Genomic DNA, 21,300 nt, shown 5'->3' with positions numbered 1-21,300 from the left:
GATATGTGTTCGGCGTTTCATGTAAACTTATGTGCATCATGTGTGATGTCAAAATACAAGCCTGCTGCAGACTCGTCTAAAGGGTTTATGATAAAAGAGATGCTTGCGTTTGCCAGATACTCGCTTAATCTTATGTCACATAAGAGTATTTTGCGAGTCTCTTTGATCATAAATAGTTTGACGCATGTTTAGCAGGCTCGTTTTTTGACAAGAGGCATGATGCACATGGTTAACATGACGCAACAAACACATATTTTGAAATGACGAGCAACAAACATGGCACTCCGAACACATTTTTTGAATTCGCACCCCTTGGAAGAGAAGAAAGATTTGTTTGACATCTTAAAAAAGTATTGTGAAATGTCCCCTTTAATACTAGTATGAGATCAAAATGCAAGGGTAAAAAATATATAATAATAAAATAATTAGTGTGAATTATACACCAAAAAATCGAATCGTGTCAAATATGAAGTAAACAACTTGAAAGAATAAATTTGTGCAGATGTACATTATGCTCTACAAACGTTGCGCCTGTGCTCGTGTCGCTTTAAATCCTGACGTGACGTCATTTTACGCCACGAGAACTGTGCTGGATCCCAAAACAGTCCCACCTCCCTCCGCTCTGGCTCAAGCTCTGATTGACAATAATGGCGACGCGTTCATCTTGAGTCGCAGCCACTGATCTATATAAATGACTGGATTGCGCATGACGTCACACTTGTGAAGCCACCGCGCCGCCATGTTGGTATACCCAAACGTTCTATTAAATCAATGGACGTTATCAGATTTTAATGATAAAATATCACTTTACTCGTCTTCGTTTTTATATGTGAATTTACCCTGTACATTATTACAACACAAACGTCCAAATCATGTAAATAGTTATTTACTGAAAGTTGTACATTTTGCGTTTTAATCAGTTATTATACATTCATCTTTATTACAGTATCAGATCAGCAGACAGACCGCAGCATATTTAGTATTAATGACAATTAACGTGCTCATTCTGAAATCTATATAAATAATCATGCTTTGTACCGTATGTGCATGCAATAATTTGCTAGTTTTAAATTATGTTATCTAAACTTACAAGTTACCTAAACTTATTTAGAGAAATAACGCTGACCGTCACAGTGTAGCTGAATGTCAAAAAAACTTTATTTATACCCGTGTCATTAACAAATGCAACAGACACACTCACCTTAACGGTTTTTTATAAATCCATTATCCTGCCCGATTAACACATAAACATTGCAAAAAACACCAGGATTAACAAATAATTAACGTACACATATCCTAAAAATTAACCTTGGGTTACTGATACGCTGTAAAGGGGGTAAATTTTGATCATGATTTTGAATGGAAGTCAATGACGCTCTCTGGCGGTTGGGTATACCAAGATGGCGGCTCGAACTCTGCGCTGGCTTCACGTCACGCAGTTACGTCAAGCGTTCTATGCGCAATCCAGTCATTTATATAGATCAGTGGTCGCAGCCCAAAATAACGTCCTGCAAGAACGCTTTTTCATCAATTTTGGCAATTCTTGCAGGTGCTTTGAGGTTACCTTACCCAGTTAACCACATAACCATTTTCGACGAGGAAATTTCAGGTCCTGCTAGTGGATTCTTGGGAAAGCACTAACAAAGGTCTTCTCATCCGAGGCGATGTTGCTATTGTTTACAGACGCGAGTGTACATTTGTTTCAGGCGTAAAGAAATGCGATAAATTGACCTCAAGACACTTATTTCAGGAATTTTCACTTATTCAAACAGAGACGCTTTTGAAAGAAGGGCGCTTCTGCATTGGGAGCTTTTCCCAGGCGCTTTCAACGGAGAGCGGCTCGCGCAGACATTACCGCGTCACGCAAAGTTGGACCATCTGTTGAGCGTCTTCAGCCGTACTGCAAAGTTCACGATCCATTTTTCTATTTTCTTGACAAGAACGACGGTTAATTTTCGTATTTGCAGCGTTTTTGTTAACGTCTCGTAACTACTTTCAACTTTAAGGAGGTTAGCTATAGCTGGTTAGCCCAATTTAGCTAACTGGCCTCTGCTAATAGACGGGCCGTTAGAGACTGAAATTTACCGTTTTGCCTATGTTAATAATGTAAATAAAACTGAAGACGTTATTTTTGTTTACTTTGGTTTGCAAACTATATATTGCAAAACGACGTACATGATACACAAACTCGCTTGCTACTGGGGCTCTTGTTTGCTTTTGTTTTGAATTGTTCAAAGTCTATCGCGTGGTTAGTCCCACTTTTTTTGTGCATATCGATAACTTAAGTGTCCTTTTATCGTCAGTCACAGACCCAGATGTAAAACAGGGTCGATTTCGAATACTAAATTTCAGAGCTGGCTAACTGCTAGCTAACCTCTTTTGTTTTGCGCTACTTGCTCGTAAATGACCACCGGTAGGAATAACAGAGTCATGATGGAAGGAGTTGGTGCTCGAGTAATCCGCGGGCCTGACTGGAAGTGGGGTAAACAGGATGGAGGAGAGGGGCACGTCGGCACCGTGAGGAGTTTTGAGAGCCCGGAAGAAGTGGTTGTGGTGTGGGATAACGGCACAGCCGCCAATTACCGTTGCTCCGGAGCCTATGACGTGAGGATCTTAGACAGTGCGCCCACAGGTGAGACTGTTTTAATCGCATTCTTATCATCATCTTAACAACATTCATTTGGACATCAGGGCTCCAGACTAACTTTTTTCGCTAGGAGCACAGTGGCCCCCAACTGAAAATTTTAGGGGCGCAACGAGAAAATTTAGGGGCACACACCGTAAATCAACATGCCAACCAAATATTTACCTTTCTACTAAGTAATACACTGTATTACTAATGTGACCCGCTCTGGCGAAATGAGTCGGAAGTCGCAACGTTCCGTTTTAAGATATGAGCCGATAATGTGGAAAAACAATGAAATTATCAAAAAAAATATTTTTAGCTAATATCAAAGAACAGACATTAAAAAATAATCTCCCAAAGTTTTGTAGTCCAAATAATTGAGTAAAGGTGTTTAAATGACTATTAAAGTTTAAACAGTTTTACTAAATTCGCTGGAAATGAACATTGCTTCTCTCAAATCCTCTCGTCACCTCCGAGCATTTCGGGGGATCCCCTGAAACGTCACTCTCTCTCCAATTATGGTGTTACACGTTGTTTTAGAGCCAATCAGAAATCTTCATAAAGGCTGATCATTTGTCAATGGGAAACCCCGGGGCACGCGATTGGTCCAGCCATCCTCCTGTCATACTCACAACACTCTCCTCTCCTATTTAACTCCTTTTTGAATTGGTTACAGTGTTATTGTCAACTAACCTACACAAAGATATGATTACATAGGCAAGCATTATTGTTTTGTTTTTGCTTGTTTCTCTGCCTCTCAATTTCTCTCACACGCGAACGCGCGCGCGCACACACGCGAACACACACACACGTGCGCGAACACGCATGCACGCACGCACACACACACACACACACGCACGCACGCACGCACGCACACACACACACAGACACACACACAAACACACACACAAACACACATTGTTTTGTGGGGACATTCCATAGACATAATGTTCTATTCCCTTCCCCTAACTCAAATCCCAACCATCACAGAAACCTGTTACTTCACATTTTCAATAAACATCATTCTGTTTGATTTATAAGCTATTTTCCTGGTTTACTGTAATGGCATTAATATCAATGTCTTTGGCCAAATTAAGCTGTAAAATAAATAGTTTATCCCTTTAAAAATGCAATGGATTTTGAAAGATATCTACAAAAAACGGGCAAAAAACTTTAAAGGCGTTTTTCTCAGGTTTTCAGTTGGAAAAAGAGGACAGACAACCTTAATTCAAATGTCTATATCTTTAAAACCATTCAAGGTATGACTTTGACTAGGATATCATTTGAAAGCTTATGGTCTCCTCTTTTCATTGGTACCAAAATCTCGATTTTGAAATTTGGGTCACTGTGACTCATTTTGCTGGATCAGGTCACAATAAATACTTTGATGATAGATGCAGAAAGTACAATGTGCTGTTTTAAATTCAGTGTCACATCACAAAAAGGTCAAATTTACTGGTCGCACATGTGCGACTAGATGTAAAATTCAGTGGAACACTCTCAAATTTTGGTGGCAAAATGCGACCATTTGGTAGCATTCTGGAGCCCTGGACGTTAAAAGCAAATATGCATTTGTAGATAAGGACATTTTCAAAGATTATAACGATTAGTGTTCTGTATTTTAATTAGTGTAGAGCAGTGCGTTAGCTGCGCGAAGGTCATGGGTTCGATTCCCAAAGAATATGCATACTAAAAATTGTATACATTCAGTGGCACTGTAAGTCAAGTGTATAGAATGTTAATTAGCAAGCACACACGTAATGATATAGAGAGGAAGGGGGTCATACATAACACATAAAAATGTATAAATGAAATGTTTTGGTTTTAATAGTACAATGGGGTAAAGGAGGGTAAATGTCTTGGCTGCTGGGACAGGTCACAATTTCTTAAATTTTTTGTTTGGACCCTTTACTTGTTTTAATATTCACTATTGTAAATCACTCATGCAGTGTAAAAGATTTATTTGTTAAAGTACAAATTTTCCATTTAATGATACAGCTACATGGTTAAAAATGCTGTTTAAAATTACTTTAGATAAATTCAAGAAATATCAACATGTCATCTTTAAGAACTGTTTCTAAACTATCCTTACGTGTCGCCATTAACTTGTACACATGTAATTACAATGTTACAGGAATCAAACATGATGGCACCATGTGTGACACCTGTCGGCAGCAGCCCATCATCGGGATACGATGGAAATGTGCAGAGTGCACCAACTATGACCTCTGTACAACCTGTTACCATGGCGATAAGCATCACTTGCGCCACAGGTTCTACCGCATCACCACCCCTGGAAGTGAGAGGTGAGGATAGCTCTGCTCCCTGTACTCCTGACTCCTTAGCCCTTTTCACACAGTGATTACAGAAAATGTGTCCGGGTTTTGTCCGGGATCGCGTGATTTTTGGTTCATTCACACTGCCAATGATTTTTCGGAATCTGTGCGTACATTCACACACATACCATAAAGATTCTGTAAAGATATGTGAGGTATTTAAAGTCCTGCACTTTGCCAATTTTCCATGATTTCTCTTTCAAGCAAACACAGTCGTGCATTTTAGTTTATGACAAGATCATAACGAACGTTTGATGTACTGTTCTGTCATGCTGGTGAATAATCTAATCTTTCCCTGATCTTTGCTTCAGTCCAGTTTACCGACATTTCTCATCAAAAATGTTGATCTGCGTTTAAATCCCTGTGTCAAAGAGCTGAACCATAATTTCTGGTTGCGATGACACGCGCATCCCCTCACTACAGCACGCCCCTTACGACATTGTTTCTACAAATGCTTTCTGTGAATGTTATGGCAATATTACTAGTTTCTCTTTATGGGAGCGATCCCAGAACATTATTGACAATTACACGTTACATGAGGTCGCGCTGGCGTGTCACGGCTGATGAAGGATGAGAAGTTGTGGTTTAAAAGTACTGTGATGGTTAAGGCCACACTAGTGTTGGTTTATTTTGGCACAATTTTGTTTTATAAATTTGCTTTGTACTTAAAAAGAAGCTATGTATTTATGAAGTTTAGTTTGACCCTTAGTACATCTGCACGGTATATTGTTTATATTAATTCTCTTGCTAGAGTGCACTCTAGTAATTGTGTAAAAAAAACAACAAGCTTAAGATTTGGCTCTATAGACCCCTTCAAGGTTTGTAAACATTGAATGATTATCGGGTGCGCGCGCAGCATGGGGTCAAACTGTTCATTCCATCCAGGCTTTATAATTTAATCTAACAGGGCTGAAAAATGATGACTTACCTCAAATGAACTGAGCACTACAAACACAAGCCTCTTTGATATTTGCATTGTCCCAGTCTGCACGTTAATTGCTTGCAGCCGCAGGTGTTGTATTTTTTTGTTGTTGAGATTCTACATGAATTGCGAAAACTTAACGGAAGACCTGGTGCGATTTTCACAGCCCACGACGTAAGTACGATACCGAATAATACGCAACTCAATCTGCTGTAATGACTTTTCTGACCCCGACATGCGCAGTGGGAACAGCCTGTGACGTGAACCGTGAAGGGGTCTATTAATGGGCAAGAATCTTCACAAGTACAAATTAAAAAATGTTCCTGCCGAAATCTAGTTTTGCTAGATGAGACCCTTATGGCTCGTTTGGGATTATTTAGAGCCCTTTGAAGCTGTGTTGAAACTGCTATTTTAAACTGCATTATGAACGTAAACTGTAGAGGTCCAATAAAGTCTATTAAAATGAGAAAAATCATGGAAAGTCTACTGAACAAAGAAAGACGACATCGTTTTGGATGACATGGGGGTAAATAAATTTCAGGATTTTTTTTAAGAAAGTGGAATAATCCTTGATTCATTTAAGATCAAAACATGATTTTAAAGCCAGCTTGCTGCTCTTTGGTTGCCAGGCTGTTATGCTTATTGAGTGATGTATTAAACTTATGACTTATTATGTATTTTTAAAAACATATATAATTTAAATATACATTTGATTTACAGTCTGGCAGCCAATAGCTGTTGGCCCTGTGATAGCCTAGTAAACATTTTGACTTGAAATGTAGAAAACCAAGTTGTCATTTTGTGTCTCGAGTTGCCATCTTTTTCATTTTATTGCCGTGAGTAAAGTCTTTTTCATGGTCTCCATATGGTTAGGCTATTAAGAAGTCTAGCAGCTAAGATGTCTCTCGTGGCAGTCATCCATAACTGCCCTCAACATGAGCTCAAAGAAACAATAGGTCAGCTCAACAGCTGGTCCCCTTTCAACTAAGTGTGACTGCATTTCCCTTGTGAGAATGGTTACTGCAGTATAGCAGACAAAGACAGTGCAGAAGTCAGGCTTTGCTGTGAAGATGTTTCTGGGTGTTTCCTTTGGCAGCTGCTTTTTCATGATTTGGTTTACAGCTGCTAATTCTTCGCTTTTATGCTCAAAGGATAGTTCATTTGTCCCTTTGATGTGTATGTGAGAAATTGTCTCTGCATTTCACCAAAGCTGGAAAACCAAAGAAACTATCTGGCAAACTGGCTTGTGTGGTTCTGTAGGGGCGGTTTTGCTGACAGGGTTTATCCTAGTCCCAGAATAAATCGGATGTTTGAGCTGGCTTAATTTAAAAACATCCTGCACTGACATATCTTAACATACATCAGTGCCATTGTTTTATCTCAAAATGCAGACCAGTAATGTTTGTAAAAACTACTTAAATGTCCTAAAATACCTAAGTCCTAGTCTGGGATTAATATAAATCCTGTCTGGAAAACTGTCCCATAGAGTTGCAGGAGTTCAGTCTCCAACTCCACCTTTTTTATCAGTTCACATCTTTTTCTTTTCCATCATGTTATAGTTCTAATGCACTACATTTTTGTTATACTGCCTTTTTTCAGATTTTCAAGTTTGGTCATATCTGTTTTTTATTGCTTGATTTGTTTATTATTTTTATTTAGTAAATTACTTGTACGTGTATACACAGAGTTCTTCTGGAATCTCGTCGCAAGTCGAAGAAGATCTCAGCCCGGGGCATCTTTGCAGGAGGGCGGGTTGTGCGGGGAGTGGATTGGCAGTGGGAAGATCAGGATGGCGGGAATGGCAGAAGAGGGAAGGTAATGTCTCAACATGTTAACCTTGCCTCTTCTCTGGATTGAAGGCATTCCCCCTTTAAAGCTGCAACATGTTGTGCTTATGCATGTTCACTGCATGTTTCACAAAGATCACACACACACAAATCCCCTGCATTAGGTAACCTTAGGGTGCTTCAGTCCCTACAAAATGACTGTTTAAAAGTAAAACATAAAGGGTCTGTTTCCCGGACAGGGATTAGACTAGTCCTAGACTAAAATAAATGTAAGAGCTGTCCAAACTGAAAACAACTGGCATAGACATATCCTAAAATACATCAGTGCCCTTTGTTTTGCCACAAAATGCACACAAGTAATGTTTTAGTAAGGCATGTTTGTTAAAACTAGTTATATTTCCTAATTAAACTAAGGCCTAAAGAGCATATTTTTTATTTTTCTTGTCAAAAATGACAATCGTTTTGCTAGATAAGACCCTTATGACTTGTTTGGGATCGTTTATAGTCCTTTGAAACTCCGTTGAAAAAAACTGTTAAGTGTTATGGGAGTGGCTTCTGCAACTCCGCTTGCTTTCTGTAATCACATCACTACTAGAGCAAGCTCCTGATTTGCCGCGTTAACCAAATCCGGCAAAGTTAAAATTTTTCAACTCGCGCGTTTCCCGCGGCAACACCCAATTTGCGCCATTTGTGTGAACTAGATGCGCAAAAGAGGCAGAATCGTGTCTACGCACCGCACTACATGCCCAATTCGCGTCGTGAGACCTCCAGACGCGCGTCAACGCATCTTTTTATTGACTTACATTGAAATCACTCACGCTTAACCCCTCTACCGAGACTGGTCTGAACGCAGCATTAGAACAGTTCGGCGTTATAGCGGTTGATATTTTCTGTAATTGTTAAATATATGCATAAATACAATTTCAATTTAAGGCCGCCTTATTAAAAACTGACTTTTACATAACATTATTAATTGAAACATTTTACAAAGCACTTTTCTGCTTTCACATTGCATAATGATATTACCGAAACGTTCATGGTCCTTTGCAAGCTGACTGAATCAGAATGTAGTCTATTGTAGTTGTGGCTGATGTGGGAGCAACCATTAAAATTTCAACGATTAATAGTCCTCCTCAATTCCTACACACACTATATATTGTCTGGATCACTTCCTTTTCTCTACCTCACCATCCTCTTCTGTTTCAGGTGACTGAGATCCAGGACTGGAGTGCTGCCAGCCCCCACAGCGCAGCCTACGTCCTCTGGGACAACGGGGCCAAGAACCTTTACAGAGTGGGATTCGAGGGCATGGTGAGCCACCCCCACCACTACTCACACAAATGATGGCAGTTAGTTTGGCCTTTTGTGTAGCCACCCACCCCCCCTACACATACGCTACACCACACACAGACTTTTTGTCCCGCAGGCCGGTCTTCTTTACAAAGAGCCATGTGCAGGGCAGCCATTGTGAAAGGCAGCTGCATGAGCTATCTACATAATAAAAGACGTCTGTTCCCTTTCTCTGTCTTCACAAGAGAGAGATCAACATAAAGACCAAAGGAAAAGCAATTGGGGGCACGTCCTGCAGAAAGTGTGCCGGGGTCATGGAAGTCATGGGCTTTGCATTCATTGGCTGTGAGACACTCTGCGACATCTGAATTTCAGCCAATCATGTGTTTGGGCAAAAGCTTTTGTCTGTTATTGCAATACATCCAGAGGTTGTGCGCAGCCATCTGCCACTGGAATTATTAATAAGATCTGAAAAAAGAGGATGACATGCAGATGAATGTATCACAGACTGGGCTTTATGCTGTTTAGAATTAACCTAGTATTAAGCACATCATTTTTTTATTATGTGCCCAAAACACTTGTGAACAAATTTGTGATAATTAACTTTTTTGTCTTTAGTCTGATCTGAAATGTGTGCAAGATGCCAAAGGAGGAACTTTTTACAGGGACCACTGTCCAGTGTTGGGTAAGCAGTGAAATTGTCTAAATGTATCATCAATGTATCATTACAATATGTTTTGAAGGGGTAATCAAGCATTATGCGTCATGTGAAGTCATTTTTGTCTTTATAAAGCTGGATTGACTATATCCAACCCGCTTACATCATCTTTTGAAAGTGACTCGTATCCGGCATCTGCATTTACACTAAACAGTTGGCAAAACAATTCAAGGTAGACATACTGACCCGGGACAGTTTAATCTGGCCTTGCAATAAGTCGCAACAAAACGTCAATGGTTCGCCCTAATGTCACGTTATGCAGTGTACATAGGCAAAATTATTATGGGCAATTCCATGCAAATGTCAACCTTATTATAAAAAGGAAAGTTTTTACCCAAAACTTTTAACCATACTGATATCTCAGATGTCAATATTTGGTGGTTTAAATACTTTATCTCTGTTAAAGTGTTTAAAAGCATTTTTGAGTGCTTTTTAAGTTTTCGAATTGTCACGTCAATAACAAAGAAATGTCACATCCATAATAGTTCTTCCCCATAAATGGTCATACAAAAATTAAAATAAAATAAATATTCTTTATTCACAATTTTTTGGGTACTATTGCATCTCGTCTCTGCCTTTTATTGCACAGAATTCCTACAAAGAATGTTGTCTCCCAAAAACTTTTTATTTATTTCCACATATGAACGAGGCCTTAAACTAATATGAGAATCTATTCGCTTTTTTCCTGCTTACATGTTCGTCGGTCATATCCGATATCATATTGGAATTGAGTCACTTTAGACATGCAGTGTAAATGTGGCCTTGGTGAAAACTGTGAGTTGCCTCCACTAGGTGTCAGCACTAGATGCTGTGGAGAGGCTGGTTTTTAAGTTCAGTATAGCATTTCTTTATAAAAGCTTTTTTGAACTTGGGCCATAATTGACTTTTTACTGTCCCAACCAATTGTATAAGGTTTAATACAAGAATGGTATACTAAAATGACTTCTAATTAAAAGACAAAACTGTAGTCTTTGTGCTTTGCACACTTGCCCTGACTTTAATCTATTTTGCCCAGATTTTAAACTTAAAACAATAAAAAAACATGCTGGTCTAGATCATAATGACCCTGAGCAGAAATGGTGATGAATCGCCTAAACTTTACCTCTGTGACTTTATATAGGTGAGCAGAATGGGAACAGGAACCCAGGAGGCCTGCAAATAGGAGACTTGGTCAACATTGATCTGGATCTGGAGATCGTTCAGTCATTGCAGCACGGTCATGGAGGCTGGACAGATGGCATGTTTGAAACCCTCACCACTACAGGCACTGTCTGTGGCATCGATGAAGACCATGACATTGTTGTGCAGTACCCTAGCGGAAACAGGTCAGCAACACAGTACTGTATTAGCTATTCCTTGACTTACATAAAAACACAAACCTCCCGTGATTTTTTTCTTTTTGAAGCAAAAAAAACATTAAACCACATGTGCTTTGTAGGTGGACGTTTAACCCAGCTGTACTCACCAAAGCAAATGTGGTGCGCAGCGGAGAGGTGGCTGCTGGTGCTGAGGGCGGGAGCTCTCAGTTCATGGTGGGAGATCTGGTCCAGATCTGCTATGACATCGATCGCATTAAACTGCTCCAGAGAGGACATGGAGAGTGGGCTGAAGCTATGCTGCCAGTGAGTATCACCTGCCTTATTCTTACTGAATATAGAGTGCTTGTACATCAGGGGTTCCCAAACTTTTATTTCGCAAAATGGGACCCACCAACACAAAGATAATTTTTTTTAATGGGTCAATTTGATTAAATAAATGTAAGTTTAATTGCAATATCAAAATACCTTGTCTTATCAAAGTCATTATCATTGCTTGTCATTAATTGGACTAAACTGTTCTTGTGCCATCCAGACTACAGCCAAGCGGCACTTTGACCCACCTTATGCCACAAGTGTGTCCCAACCCACAGTTTAAACACCCCCGTAATACATTATATAACCCTTGCAGAATCTGTAAGATGCTTAGTGTTTAAAAAAAATAATAAATAAGATCTCATTTTTTAGTAGCTGCTTAATGAATGTTTAAATTTAATCTCCAATGCAAAAATTTGCACATTATCTTGTTCCTGTTATTCTCAGTTCTTAATATCATGTGTGAGAATCACAGCTTGCAGCCTTATGGGATTTGTTGTTTTTGAGTTGTCCTGTGTCCCAAATAACAGAATCATGCACAACAGTCATAAAAGACCACATATAGTCATTTTATTCATGCTTAGAGCCAAATCACAAGTTTAAAACCCGAGTATGTAAACTTCTAAACAGGATTATTTGTATAAATTAAATAATTTTTACATATGTATTTATATTTTGTATAAGTATAGATTTACCTGGTATGTTAAATAGTTTTGTTGTTGTACTACTAATATATTACAGGGTTTCCCACAGCACTTTTCAGTTTGGGCGGCCCACCTAAGCTGGGATACCCTACCACCTTAACAAGGTCGTCCAAAAAAAAAATTCGTTGCACAAAAGGCTGTCAAGTGCATCTCGGAGAATAGCGTGGACGCGCTTCACACCGCCAGCGGGCACGCGCCACATGGCCGAAATGAGAGAAAGACATGGTCCGTCACTGTCTGGAGGATAACTAGCCTGTTGATAAAACATTTAATTAATTAATAATCTAGTATGTGTTCATTTTCTGTCATAGTTTCTTCAAATTTGAGTTTAATTTGAGTGTTTTAAATAAAAATATTTTCATCATGATGCGTACACCCCGCCCCTTTGATTGCCACGCCCCCGGCCCGCCCACCGGCACAACCCTACCACCTTAACAAACACATTTTCTGCGGGAAACCCTGTATTATATGACCTGTATGAGCACCATAGTTCAAAGTGTTCAAGCACAAGCCTCTATGACAGCTCTAATATATTTTTGCTATGTTATAAAATAGCTTTTATTTCTTTATAAAAAGTGATTGATTCTTTTCAGATTGAAATAATAAGATAATTGACCCCAGCTTGCACAGAAAATTAGATGCTGACGAACAGTAGTTTAAACTACTCGCAATACACAGTGGTCATTATTCAGTTAAAGGACATTTACTGCTTAGAAAATGTGTTAAATGTCTCTGATTTGCCTACATATAAAATGGCAAGTAAATGCAACCTAATCATATGAACCAGTGTGTTTAATAGGCGGATGGGCATTGCGTCCCTACCAATAGCACAGTTGTTTTATTTTATCTACGTGCTGTTTCAAGAAGCTCTGCCTTTCAGAGGAGTGAAAAGCTAAGGGTGGCTTTGGTCCTGCGCATTGTTTATAGTTCTTGGAACACCTCACTTTGTTTTCCTCAATGGACAAAGCTTAACAGAATCCCAATAGCTGCAGTTATGAGCAATAGAAATGAGAAATGGTTCTGCAAGCTTGGGAGCCTTTGGGTATTCTCATTTTAAATGAGCCAATTTAGAAGGCAGACCTTACACTTATTGATTTTTCTCCCACGACCACCACTTCTCTCCCTCTCCGGCGCTTAGGTTGGTTCTCCTAGAAAGCACACGTACCTGTGCAACCACAAAGAAACACATACTTGAAGCACAAAGCCTGTTGTTGCTTGCTGATCTTCAGAGGGATACAAGAGTGGGTTAATTGCCGGTCTTGTTTTAGTGCTCACATGCAATTTTTGACTGCAATAAATCACATTTTTTGTGTATACATGTTATTCAGTGATGTCATCAAACATGTACGGCAACAATAAACTGATACGGAAAAAGAAATAATGGCTCGCCATATGCCACTAGCAGTTATATACACTTGGATGTTTTAGTTTAATTGGATGCTCAAATGCCTATGTGTTTTTCTGTGCAGACTCTTGGGAAGGTGGGCAGAGTTCAGCAGATCTACTCTGACAGTGACCTGAAAGTCGAGGTGTGTGGGACATCCTGGACGTACAATCCAGCCGCTGTCACTAAAGTGGCCCCTGCTGGTTCTGCTGTTACCAACGCCTCTGGAGGTATTACACACGCACATGCATGTTAACAAGTATCCTCAAGATGCCATGAACATTGTCATTTTTTTCCAGTTTGTCAAAGAGGCCTGTATTTCAATGGAACTTAATGGAGTAAACTAAGCAATCTGCCTTTCAGCAGTCATTTTGTACTCCGTATGATACTACAGCAATACCGACAGTCCTTTTGTGCCCACAGAGCGCCTTTCTCAGCTTCTCAAGAAGCTCTTTGAGACCCAGGAGTCCGGAGACATTAATGAAGAGTTGGTGAAGGCCGCTGCTAATGGTGACCTGGCCAAAGTGGAGGACATCCTGAAGCGATCAGATGTGGATGTAAGGGCTATATTATTGTAGATTCCATCATTTCATTGCTGTCATTCACCATGCCATTTGATTACATTTAGCAGATTTTAACAGACATCATGTTCAAATCTTTCACAATGTTTTACATGCATTTATTAACTATGTATTGTGGCTAATTTGAGTTAGCTTTAGCTACCAAAAAAGTTTAGTCTCAGCTCCAGTAGTTTTTCCACATTTACCATGTTTAATGTACTGATATGAAAATTCTGTACTGAAACCGAAAATGTATTTGCAGATGGTCAAAACCCGAAAAGTTTTGTATGATTGAATTATTATTAGACTTTGGAATTGGAAAAACATAAATATTCTTCATTATACAACAATCAAATTTAATAGCTTTTTATCCAAATGATGTAACGTTCTAGAAAACTCACGCAGCAACCCAGCAGCCTTGTTAATACTACGTTTAATTAAGATACATGAATTTTAATGAAAACAATTGTTAAAACAGAGCATTGCAGTGAGCCTCTGTTCTGTTTATGTCAACGGGCTTGAAATGGGCTTCAGTGATGTCCGCACCTTCACCATGTCAAGCATAAGCTACTAAAAAACTGACACACCCGATAAACATGAGCAACTATATTTATTAGCTTATGTTTTATGATTTTTGCGTTTCATTGGAGAACTTGGGCTGGATCAATGCGCATGATCTTCGGTCCTAAAGACACATTAAAGCATCATCACGGGCAGTGGCACTTTACACAGAAAGAGTATATAGTCAGAAAGAGTGTCCATGTTGGGCTCGACCGTATTTACCAAATTTTAAAAAGAATAAACTCCTACATTTTGGACAAGAACAAGTATATTAAGTATTAAGATACTTATGTAGGTGTAGCTGCTTGAATTTTAATTATAGTGTCATGCAGTTTGCAAGCATTCAGACCCCAGATCTGCTTTAACTTTGTAATAAGATCACACATGTATAAGGCTTTACTCTCTCTGAACTAAGCAGTTTGTGAAATCTAGAGTTATCTCATTACAAAAAAAACGTGCCAGCAGTTTGGGCACACGTCTCAAATGAAGATGAAAGTATTCATTTCTTAGGTCCATCAGTGCTCCTGTATAGCTCAGTGGTAAGGCAATGCTATAGATGCTATAGCAGCAAAAGGTCATGGGTTCGAATCTTGGGAACACACATGCTGCTTATTATGTATACCTTGTAATGCACTTCAAGTCGCTTTGGATAAAGATTTCTTCCTGCAATGTAATGTAAAAGTCTTGGATAGATTAAGGTAAAGGCAAGCATGATTAACCAGAATTTTTTGTTTTTCTGGGATGCACTTCAGTCTCATACTAGTATTTTTTTTTTTTTTAAATACTGCTATCTCATTATTTCATCTTAATTTAATTAATCTGCATATCATATAATTAAATCAGTTTTAAATTGATTCAAAGCTCTAATTTGCATGTACATTTATACATTTGGCAAATATGTTTATTCAGAGCAAGTTTGTTTTCGTGGGAGTCGAACTCAAGCTACTGTTTGAGCTTTAGGAATCTTCTATAAATAATAAATGGCTTAATAAATATCATTTTGCAAATAAAATTAAAGGAATAGTTTGCTAAAATTAAGTCATAATTTACTCACCCTCAGTCTGTTTCAAATCCCATATGACCCGCCAGATAAAATATTTTGATAACAAATAGTTTCAAGAATGTCTGAGCTGTTTTTTCCCTGAATACATTGGAAGTCAGTAAAGCTCAGCACTTTGGATAAAAGTGTCCGCCAAACTCATAAATGTAATGTAAGGTTTTGAGAGGACGCAAGGGTCAGAAAATGATTTTGGGTAAACTGTTTCTTGTTAGTTTGACAGCTAATTCTATAGTTCTGTTTTTCTTTATAGGAAAAAGTCATGCTTTTTTTCTCTCTTGTGTTGGTGCCAGAGCTGGCCCTGTGCCCTGCAGCTTCTCACTAAAGTAATTTTTTAAAGCAGAGAGAGAGAAAGGAAGAGAGGAAACAAAGTCTGATTGGCTGGAGTGACCAGCCAAATGATATGCTCAGCAGGACAAAACATGTCCTGCAAATACTCCAGGGACTCCAACATTAATATTCATGTCCTTGCATACTGGTTGAACTTACCGCAATGCTGCAGATTACACGCAGGCGCTCGTGCATACTTGCATATTTCTAATTACACGCGATCATGCATGCTATGAAAAATGACACATTGTTTCAAAAGCACAACCAGAGGCACATGCATAATCAGCCATGACTTTTGTTTCCAGGTGAATGGGCAGTGCGCAGGACACACTGCCATGCAGGCGGCCAGCCAGAATGGCCATGTGGATGTTCTCAAACTGCTGCTGAAACATAATGTAGACCTGGAGGCTGAGGTATGTACTGCATTGAACAATACATCTTTTTGCTCCTTAACCATCTTGGATCATGTAGAGCCTGGGCAACCATAATAGGCTGTCAGTTTTCTGCAGACTTTTTAAGCCACTTAGATCTGGTTACTTGTTAGTCACCTCAGGCTAACATTCTTGTTGCAAGGAAACCTCATAGAGCTGGTAAACAGCATGTAAAAAACACATTTTTTGGTGCTGCAAGCAAGGTTACTATTAAAGTTAAATTCAAATATATTTTATGTACATCTGCTTTTCTCTACTAAAGTTCACCCAATTGAAAAATTGCGACATAACAATAACAACAGAATATTTTATAGCTATAAAAAATTTTTTTTTACATCAACACTGCCATGACATTTCAACATTGTTTTAGTTTTTTTTATCTAAGTTCCTGTGATTCCTACAATCCAAAAGAACTTGAAATTTGATCTTGTTCACATTATCAGTCCAAATCTGATTTTTGTTCATGGTTCACACTTTATCACAACTGTTCAGATCAGATGGTGTTTTTTTCTCCATAATATTTGCACACTTTTCTATTGCAGTCACTTTGCATGCAGAGTTCTCTAATAGTGGTGCATGAAGACATTAAGACACCCTTAATGTTGTCTTACAATATGGAAATTTAACCAGCAGTGTTTGGACTACTGCATCTAATAAAGCAGTGGCAAAAACGCATCCTTCTACAACAACATAATAACCTTGCTTCTACTATGACTTCTGACATGTTTACATTTTATATGGCGCGAGAACCTAGCATAAGGAAAAAACTCCAATCAGCGTGATCAGACTAAAACGGATTATTCATATTAATACTGGCTGATATATCTGTGCATCTCTAATTTCATGTGATATTTTTTGTTTTTTTGCTGTTCACACTTGCTTAAAGGAAAACAACACCTTTTTTTATATTTTACTATGTTCTTACCTCAACTTAAATTAATTAATACATACCTATCTTTTTTCAATGAATGCACTTTTAATCTTTGTACGGCGTGTAGTGAATGTGTTAGCATTTAGCCTAGCCCTTTTTATTCCTATGGCTCCAAACTAAAGTTTTATTTTATGCCACCATACTTACTCGTGTAACTATTCATGTAACAGTCTTTAAAGAGTGAAAACATGGAAGTGTTTGGTGGCTTCTAAATTCATCCCTGTTTGGATCCTAAGGAATGAATGGGGCTAGGCTAAATGCTAACACATTCACGAGGCACTGTGCAAAGATTAAAAGTGCAGGCATTGAAAAAAGATAGGTATTATTGATTTGTCTAAGTTGAGGTAAGAACATAGTAAAATATTGAAAACGGTGGTGTTTTCCTTTAATGTGATCAGATTTTAACCAGATACAAACAAAGATTGTATTAGAACTGAAAGTGTGAAGGTTGCTTTTATGTTCTACACAAGTCACATGGACGAGTAAATTATGAATTTCTGCCTAAGCGAAGCTTATTAAATATTAGAAGAATATGGCTATGCATCATTTACAGAATAACATACAGTTCTTGTACTTCGTATTAATGACCTTACCCTGTACAGCAGAAAACATTCATAATGTACTGCATTCAATAATGAATAATTATGGTTCATCAGAGAAAGGAGTGTTTTAGACGATGTGGTACTTACTCCACCAGTATATTCTTTATTTTGCCATGTTGCCTCAAGTCAATAGTTTGCTTCCGGAAGTTAAAATCATATTAATTGTCTTGTAATTGATATTTAATGCTAACGTAATTATTAAAACTTCAAATCAAAGTTTACAATGTTGTGATACACATCAAAGCTTGCCTTTTTGGTTCATGAACTTTTCTCTTCCAAGAGGAATTATAAAAAAACACAGCCTTAAAATTTGTGCTTTTATACTGTGAAGATACTTTTCCTCCTTAGAATTCAAAGCTTTTTATATCCATGTTAGTATTGTACTGGGAGATTTTAGGCTTGTATTATTGTAGCAGGAATTTTAAGCATAAAAGGTCTCTTAATGTTTGTAAAGAAGAGACTTGAGGTGCCTTGGAGGCATATTGACATAAAGGAGTAAACTGAACTCCCAATTCCCATATTATGAGGATAAGTTAATGTTAGCATGCAGTCAGCGCCTCTGCTGTTTACTTGTGTGCAGAAGGAAAGAAAAAAGGGACACTTGGAACGCTGACATTGTTATTCCAGCCACATGAAGGGTTTTCCGCTCACAATCAAGCAGGAATATTTATTTCCTGTCGTCTGGTGGTATTTTAGGGGCAGGAAAGATCCTGTTGCTGTGGAGATCATATATGCTGTTGTGAATGTTGTTAGCTTTGATTGCAGCCCTCCACAAAGCACTTTTTATTGCTTTTGGTTGGTTGTTTGTTACGAATTGTGCGTGACGGCAAAATAATTGTTATTCTCAGAGAAGCATTAATGTAACAAAAATGGTCAACCTATGGTGGAAAAGAATCTAATTTATTTTTGTGTAAGTCTGTCAAACACTTCAAAAACACACCCTGTGAAAATCTTAAAAGAAAATGGTTCAGAGTCATCCAATAATGTCAATCTTATAATGCAATAATATAATAATAATAATATTATTATTAGGGCTGGGTATCGATTCAGATTTTCCAGATCGATTCAATTTCGATTCACAAGCTGTCAAATCGATTCGATTTCGATTCTCGATTCAATTTTCGATTCCGGTTCTCGGGGCGGTTTTTATACTCTATTCTCGATTCAACTCAATAAATATAGATTAAATACCAATACTATACTAATAAAAAGAACAGTGAACAGCAGGTTACAAGTGGGTAATTATTAAAATCGATGAAGCACCTGAAACCGCCATTTTAAGCACTGAATTTATGAATGACAGGCTTGCCTCTCGCTCCTTGGAAACCTCGCGCAAAGCAAAAGAGAGGGTGACATCTAGTGAAGAAGACTAGTAATTTGATTAACGTTAATCTTTCGTTCAATGTTTGCAGAAATAAATATGAAAGAAAAAAATCGATTCTGCTCTTTGAGAATCGATTCTGAATCGACCACATTTTAAAAAAATGATTAATCGAAGAATACTTTTTTTTGCCCAGCCCTAATTATTATTATTATTATATACCGTTAATAAACATTTTTATTATATTTATAAAGGAATTATTTAAGGGAAGAAGACAGATGACACATTATTTGTAAATAGTTTTTGTTCATTTTAACTTTGATGGTACAATATATGATTTCATGCTTGCTAATGTTAAATATGATCATTTTTTAAATGGTTTTAAATAGGAAAAATCTAAAAACTAATTTTTTAGCGTGATGCTAATGGTCTAATCAGTTTCAATGGATTATACTAAGCTATGCTAAAAGTGGTACAGCCAGACCCGGAGATCGGTCGAATGGATTCCAAAATGGTGAAAATCAAATGTTTAACTCTAGGGGAGCTAGAAAATGTGCATATTTTCAAAAAAAGTGGAGTGTCCCTTGAACAGTTATGATTTCCCTGAGTTTTGAAATAAATTTTCATCAGATATCCACAGGAATAACTATTAACTACTATACACACATGTAACCGATCTTGAAAACTAATTCTTAAAGGAACCCCTGGCATTATAAGCTATTGATAAAAGATTGTACTCAATGCAGAAAATGGCTCTATAGACTTCTTTCCACCCTAGAAGACCGATACTTTATTAAGGCAAATTCTAATTTATGGCTGCAAATGTCTTTTAACTTTTAATTAATTATTATAAAGCAGTTGCTTCAGTCCATAAACATAACTTGACGTTTAACATTTTCTAGGCCAGTAAAGCTAAAAGTTGTACTAAAAGCACTCTGATGTGTTGAAATGGAGATGCTGACCATGACTGACATGTGACTCCTGCAGGATAAGGATGGTGACCGAGCTGTCCATCATGCAGCCTTTGGGGATGAGGGTTCTGTCATTGAGGTTCTGCATCGAGGCGGGGCTGACCTGAATGCCAGAAACAAGCGCAGACAGACGCCCCTCCACATTGCTGTCAACAAAGGCCACCTACAGGTGGTGAAGACATTGCTTGACTTTGGCTGCCACCCCAGTCTGCAGGTGAACTATATCTTCTAATATTTTCCTTTTTACAGGTATATCAGTTCTCTTCACAAATAGGGGGCATAACTGAACAAGTCAGAATGAGGTAAAGGTCATCAAAAGTCACAGATTTAAAAGTCATCAAATCATAGTCTGTGTACGTTCAGAGCAGTGGTCACCAACATGGTGCTGACACAGAGTCTGTGAATTTTAATAAATTAATTTATTAGATATTTTATATATTAGCTTGGCTTCTTTTTATAAATGTTAACATTTTAAACAATGATAAAACATGACAAGTAAATAAAATAAAATGAAGTTAAACAAAAACATTTTGTGTAGACTATATAAAAAGTAGCCATCCATATTGTTTTATACATTGTGGTAGCCCTTCCTTACAAAAAGGTTTAGAGGGTCACTAAATATTTATTATATTATAATATTATTTGCAATTGTATTTTATTGTAAATAAGACTTGCATTTTTTCCATCCCATTTTCTAAAGTTGAGTCTAAAAGTTTTCTACATTGATAACTCTTAACAATAAGGTTGTATTTGTAAACATTATTAAATGCTTTAGCTTACAGGAACTATTAAGCAGTATAGCTAGCTTTTTAGCATGTATTCATCTTTTTAAATGCCAATACAATTGTTTGTTAATTTATTGTGCAATAATTATTTTTAGACCCTCTGATTTTACAAATGTTTAAGTAAAAGCGTAAATTAACATAAACTCAGATTTAATGTAGAATGATGTTCATTGTTAGTTTAGTTTGCTAGCAAACTCTTTAACTAATGGTAAAAAATAAAACATTATAAATTATTCTGGAAACAAAATACATTAAATAAAATAATGCATTGTATAATTGGAAAGAGAGTGCCAGATTATTCTTACATTTTTGTGTCACTGGATTAAGGTAAGCAAGTTTGGAAATAAATGTAA

At 37.7% G+C, this 21,300-nt stretch overlaps 1 protein-coding gene across 3 annotated transcripts in view; it reads left to right on the top strand.

Annotated features, from left to right (window-relative positions):
- Positions 1-1,310: 1,310 nt before the first annotated feature.
- The window catches only part of mib1 (MIB E3 ubiquitin protein ligase 1), a 56,848-nt gene continuing 36,858 nt past the window's right edge, over positions 1,311-21,300 (top strand). For 2 of the 3 annotated variants that reach the window (XM_065269962.2, XM_065269961.2), the window contains exons 1-11: positions 1,311-2,632; positions 4,761-4,932; positions 7,570-7,699; positions 8,878-8,982; positions 9,580-9,646; positions 10,800-11,004; positions 11,118-11,301; positions 13,484-13,628; positions 13,822-13,955; positions 16,212-16,319; positions 20,179-20,376. In XM_065269962.2, the coding sequence (XP_065126034.1) occupies positions 2,404-2,632; positions 4,761-4,932; positions 7,570-7,699; positions 8,878-8,982; positions 9,580-9,646; positions 10,800-11,004; positions 11,118-11,301; positions 13,484-13,628; positions 13,822-13,955; positions 16,212-16,319; positions 20,179-20,376 (1,677 nt within the window). In that variant the 5' untranslated portion in view covers positions 1,311-2,403. The remainder of the gene's footprint in view (positions 2,633-4,760; positions 4,933-7,569; positions 7,700-8,877; positions 8,983-9,579; positions 9,647-10,799; positions 11,005-11,117; positions 11,302-13,483; positions 13,629-13,821; positions 13,956-16,211; positions 16,320-20,178; positions 20,377-21,300) is intronic. The other variant, XM_065269960.2, reaches the window with a different exon arrangement.

This window comes from Paramisgurnus dabryanus, chromosome 6 (genome assembly GCF_030506205.2).
Source record: "Paramisgurnus dabryanus chromosome 6, PD_genome_1.1, whole genome shotgun sequence".
In the NCBI taxonomy this organism is placed as follows: Eukaryota; Metazoa; Chordata; class Actinopteri; order Cypriniformes; family Cobitidae; genus Paramisgurnus; species Paramisgurnus dabryanus.
Note: the sequence above shows the minus strand (reverse complement) of the source record. Positions and strands in the feature narration are given on the sequence as shown.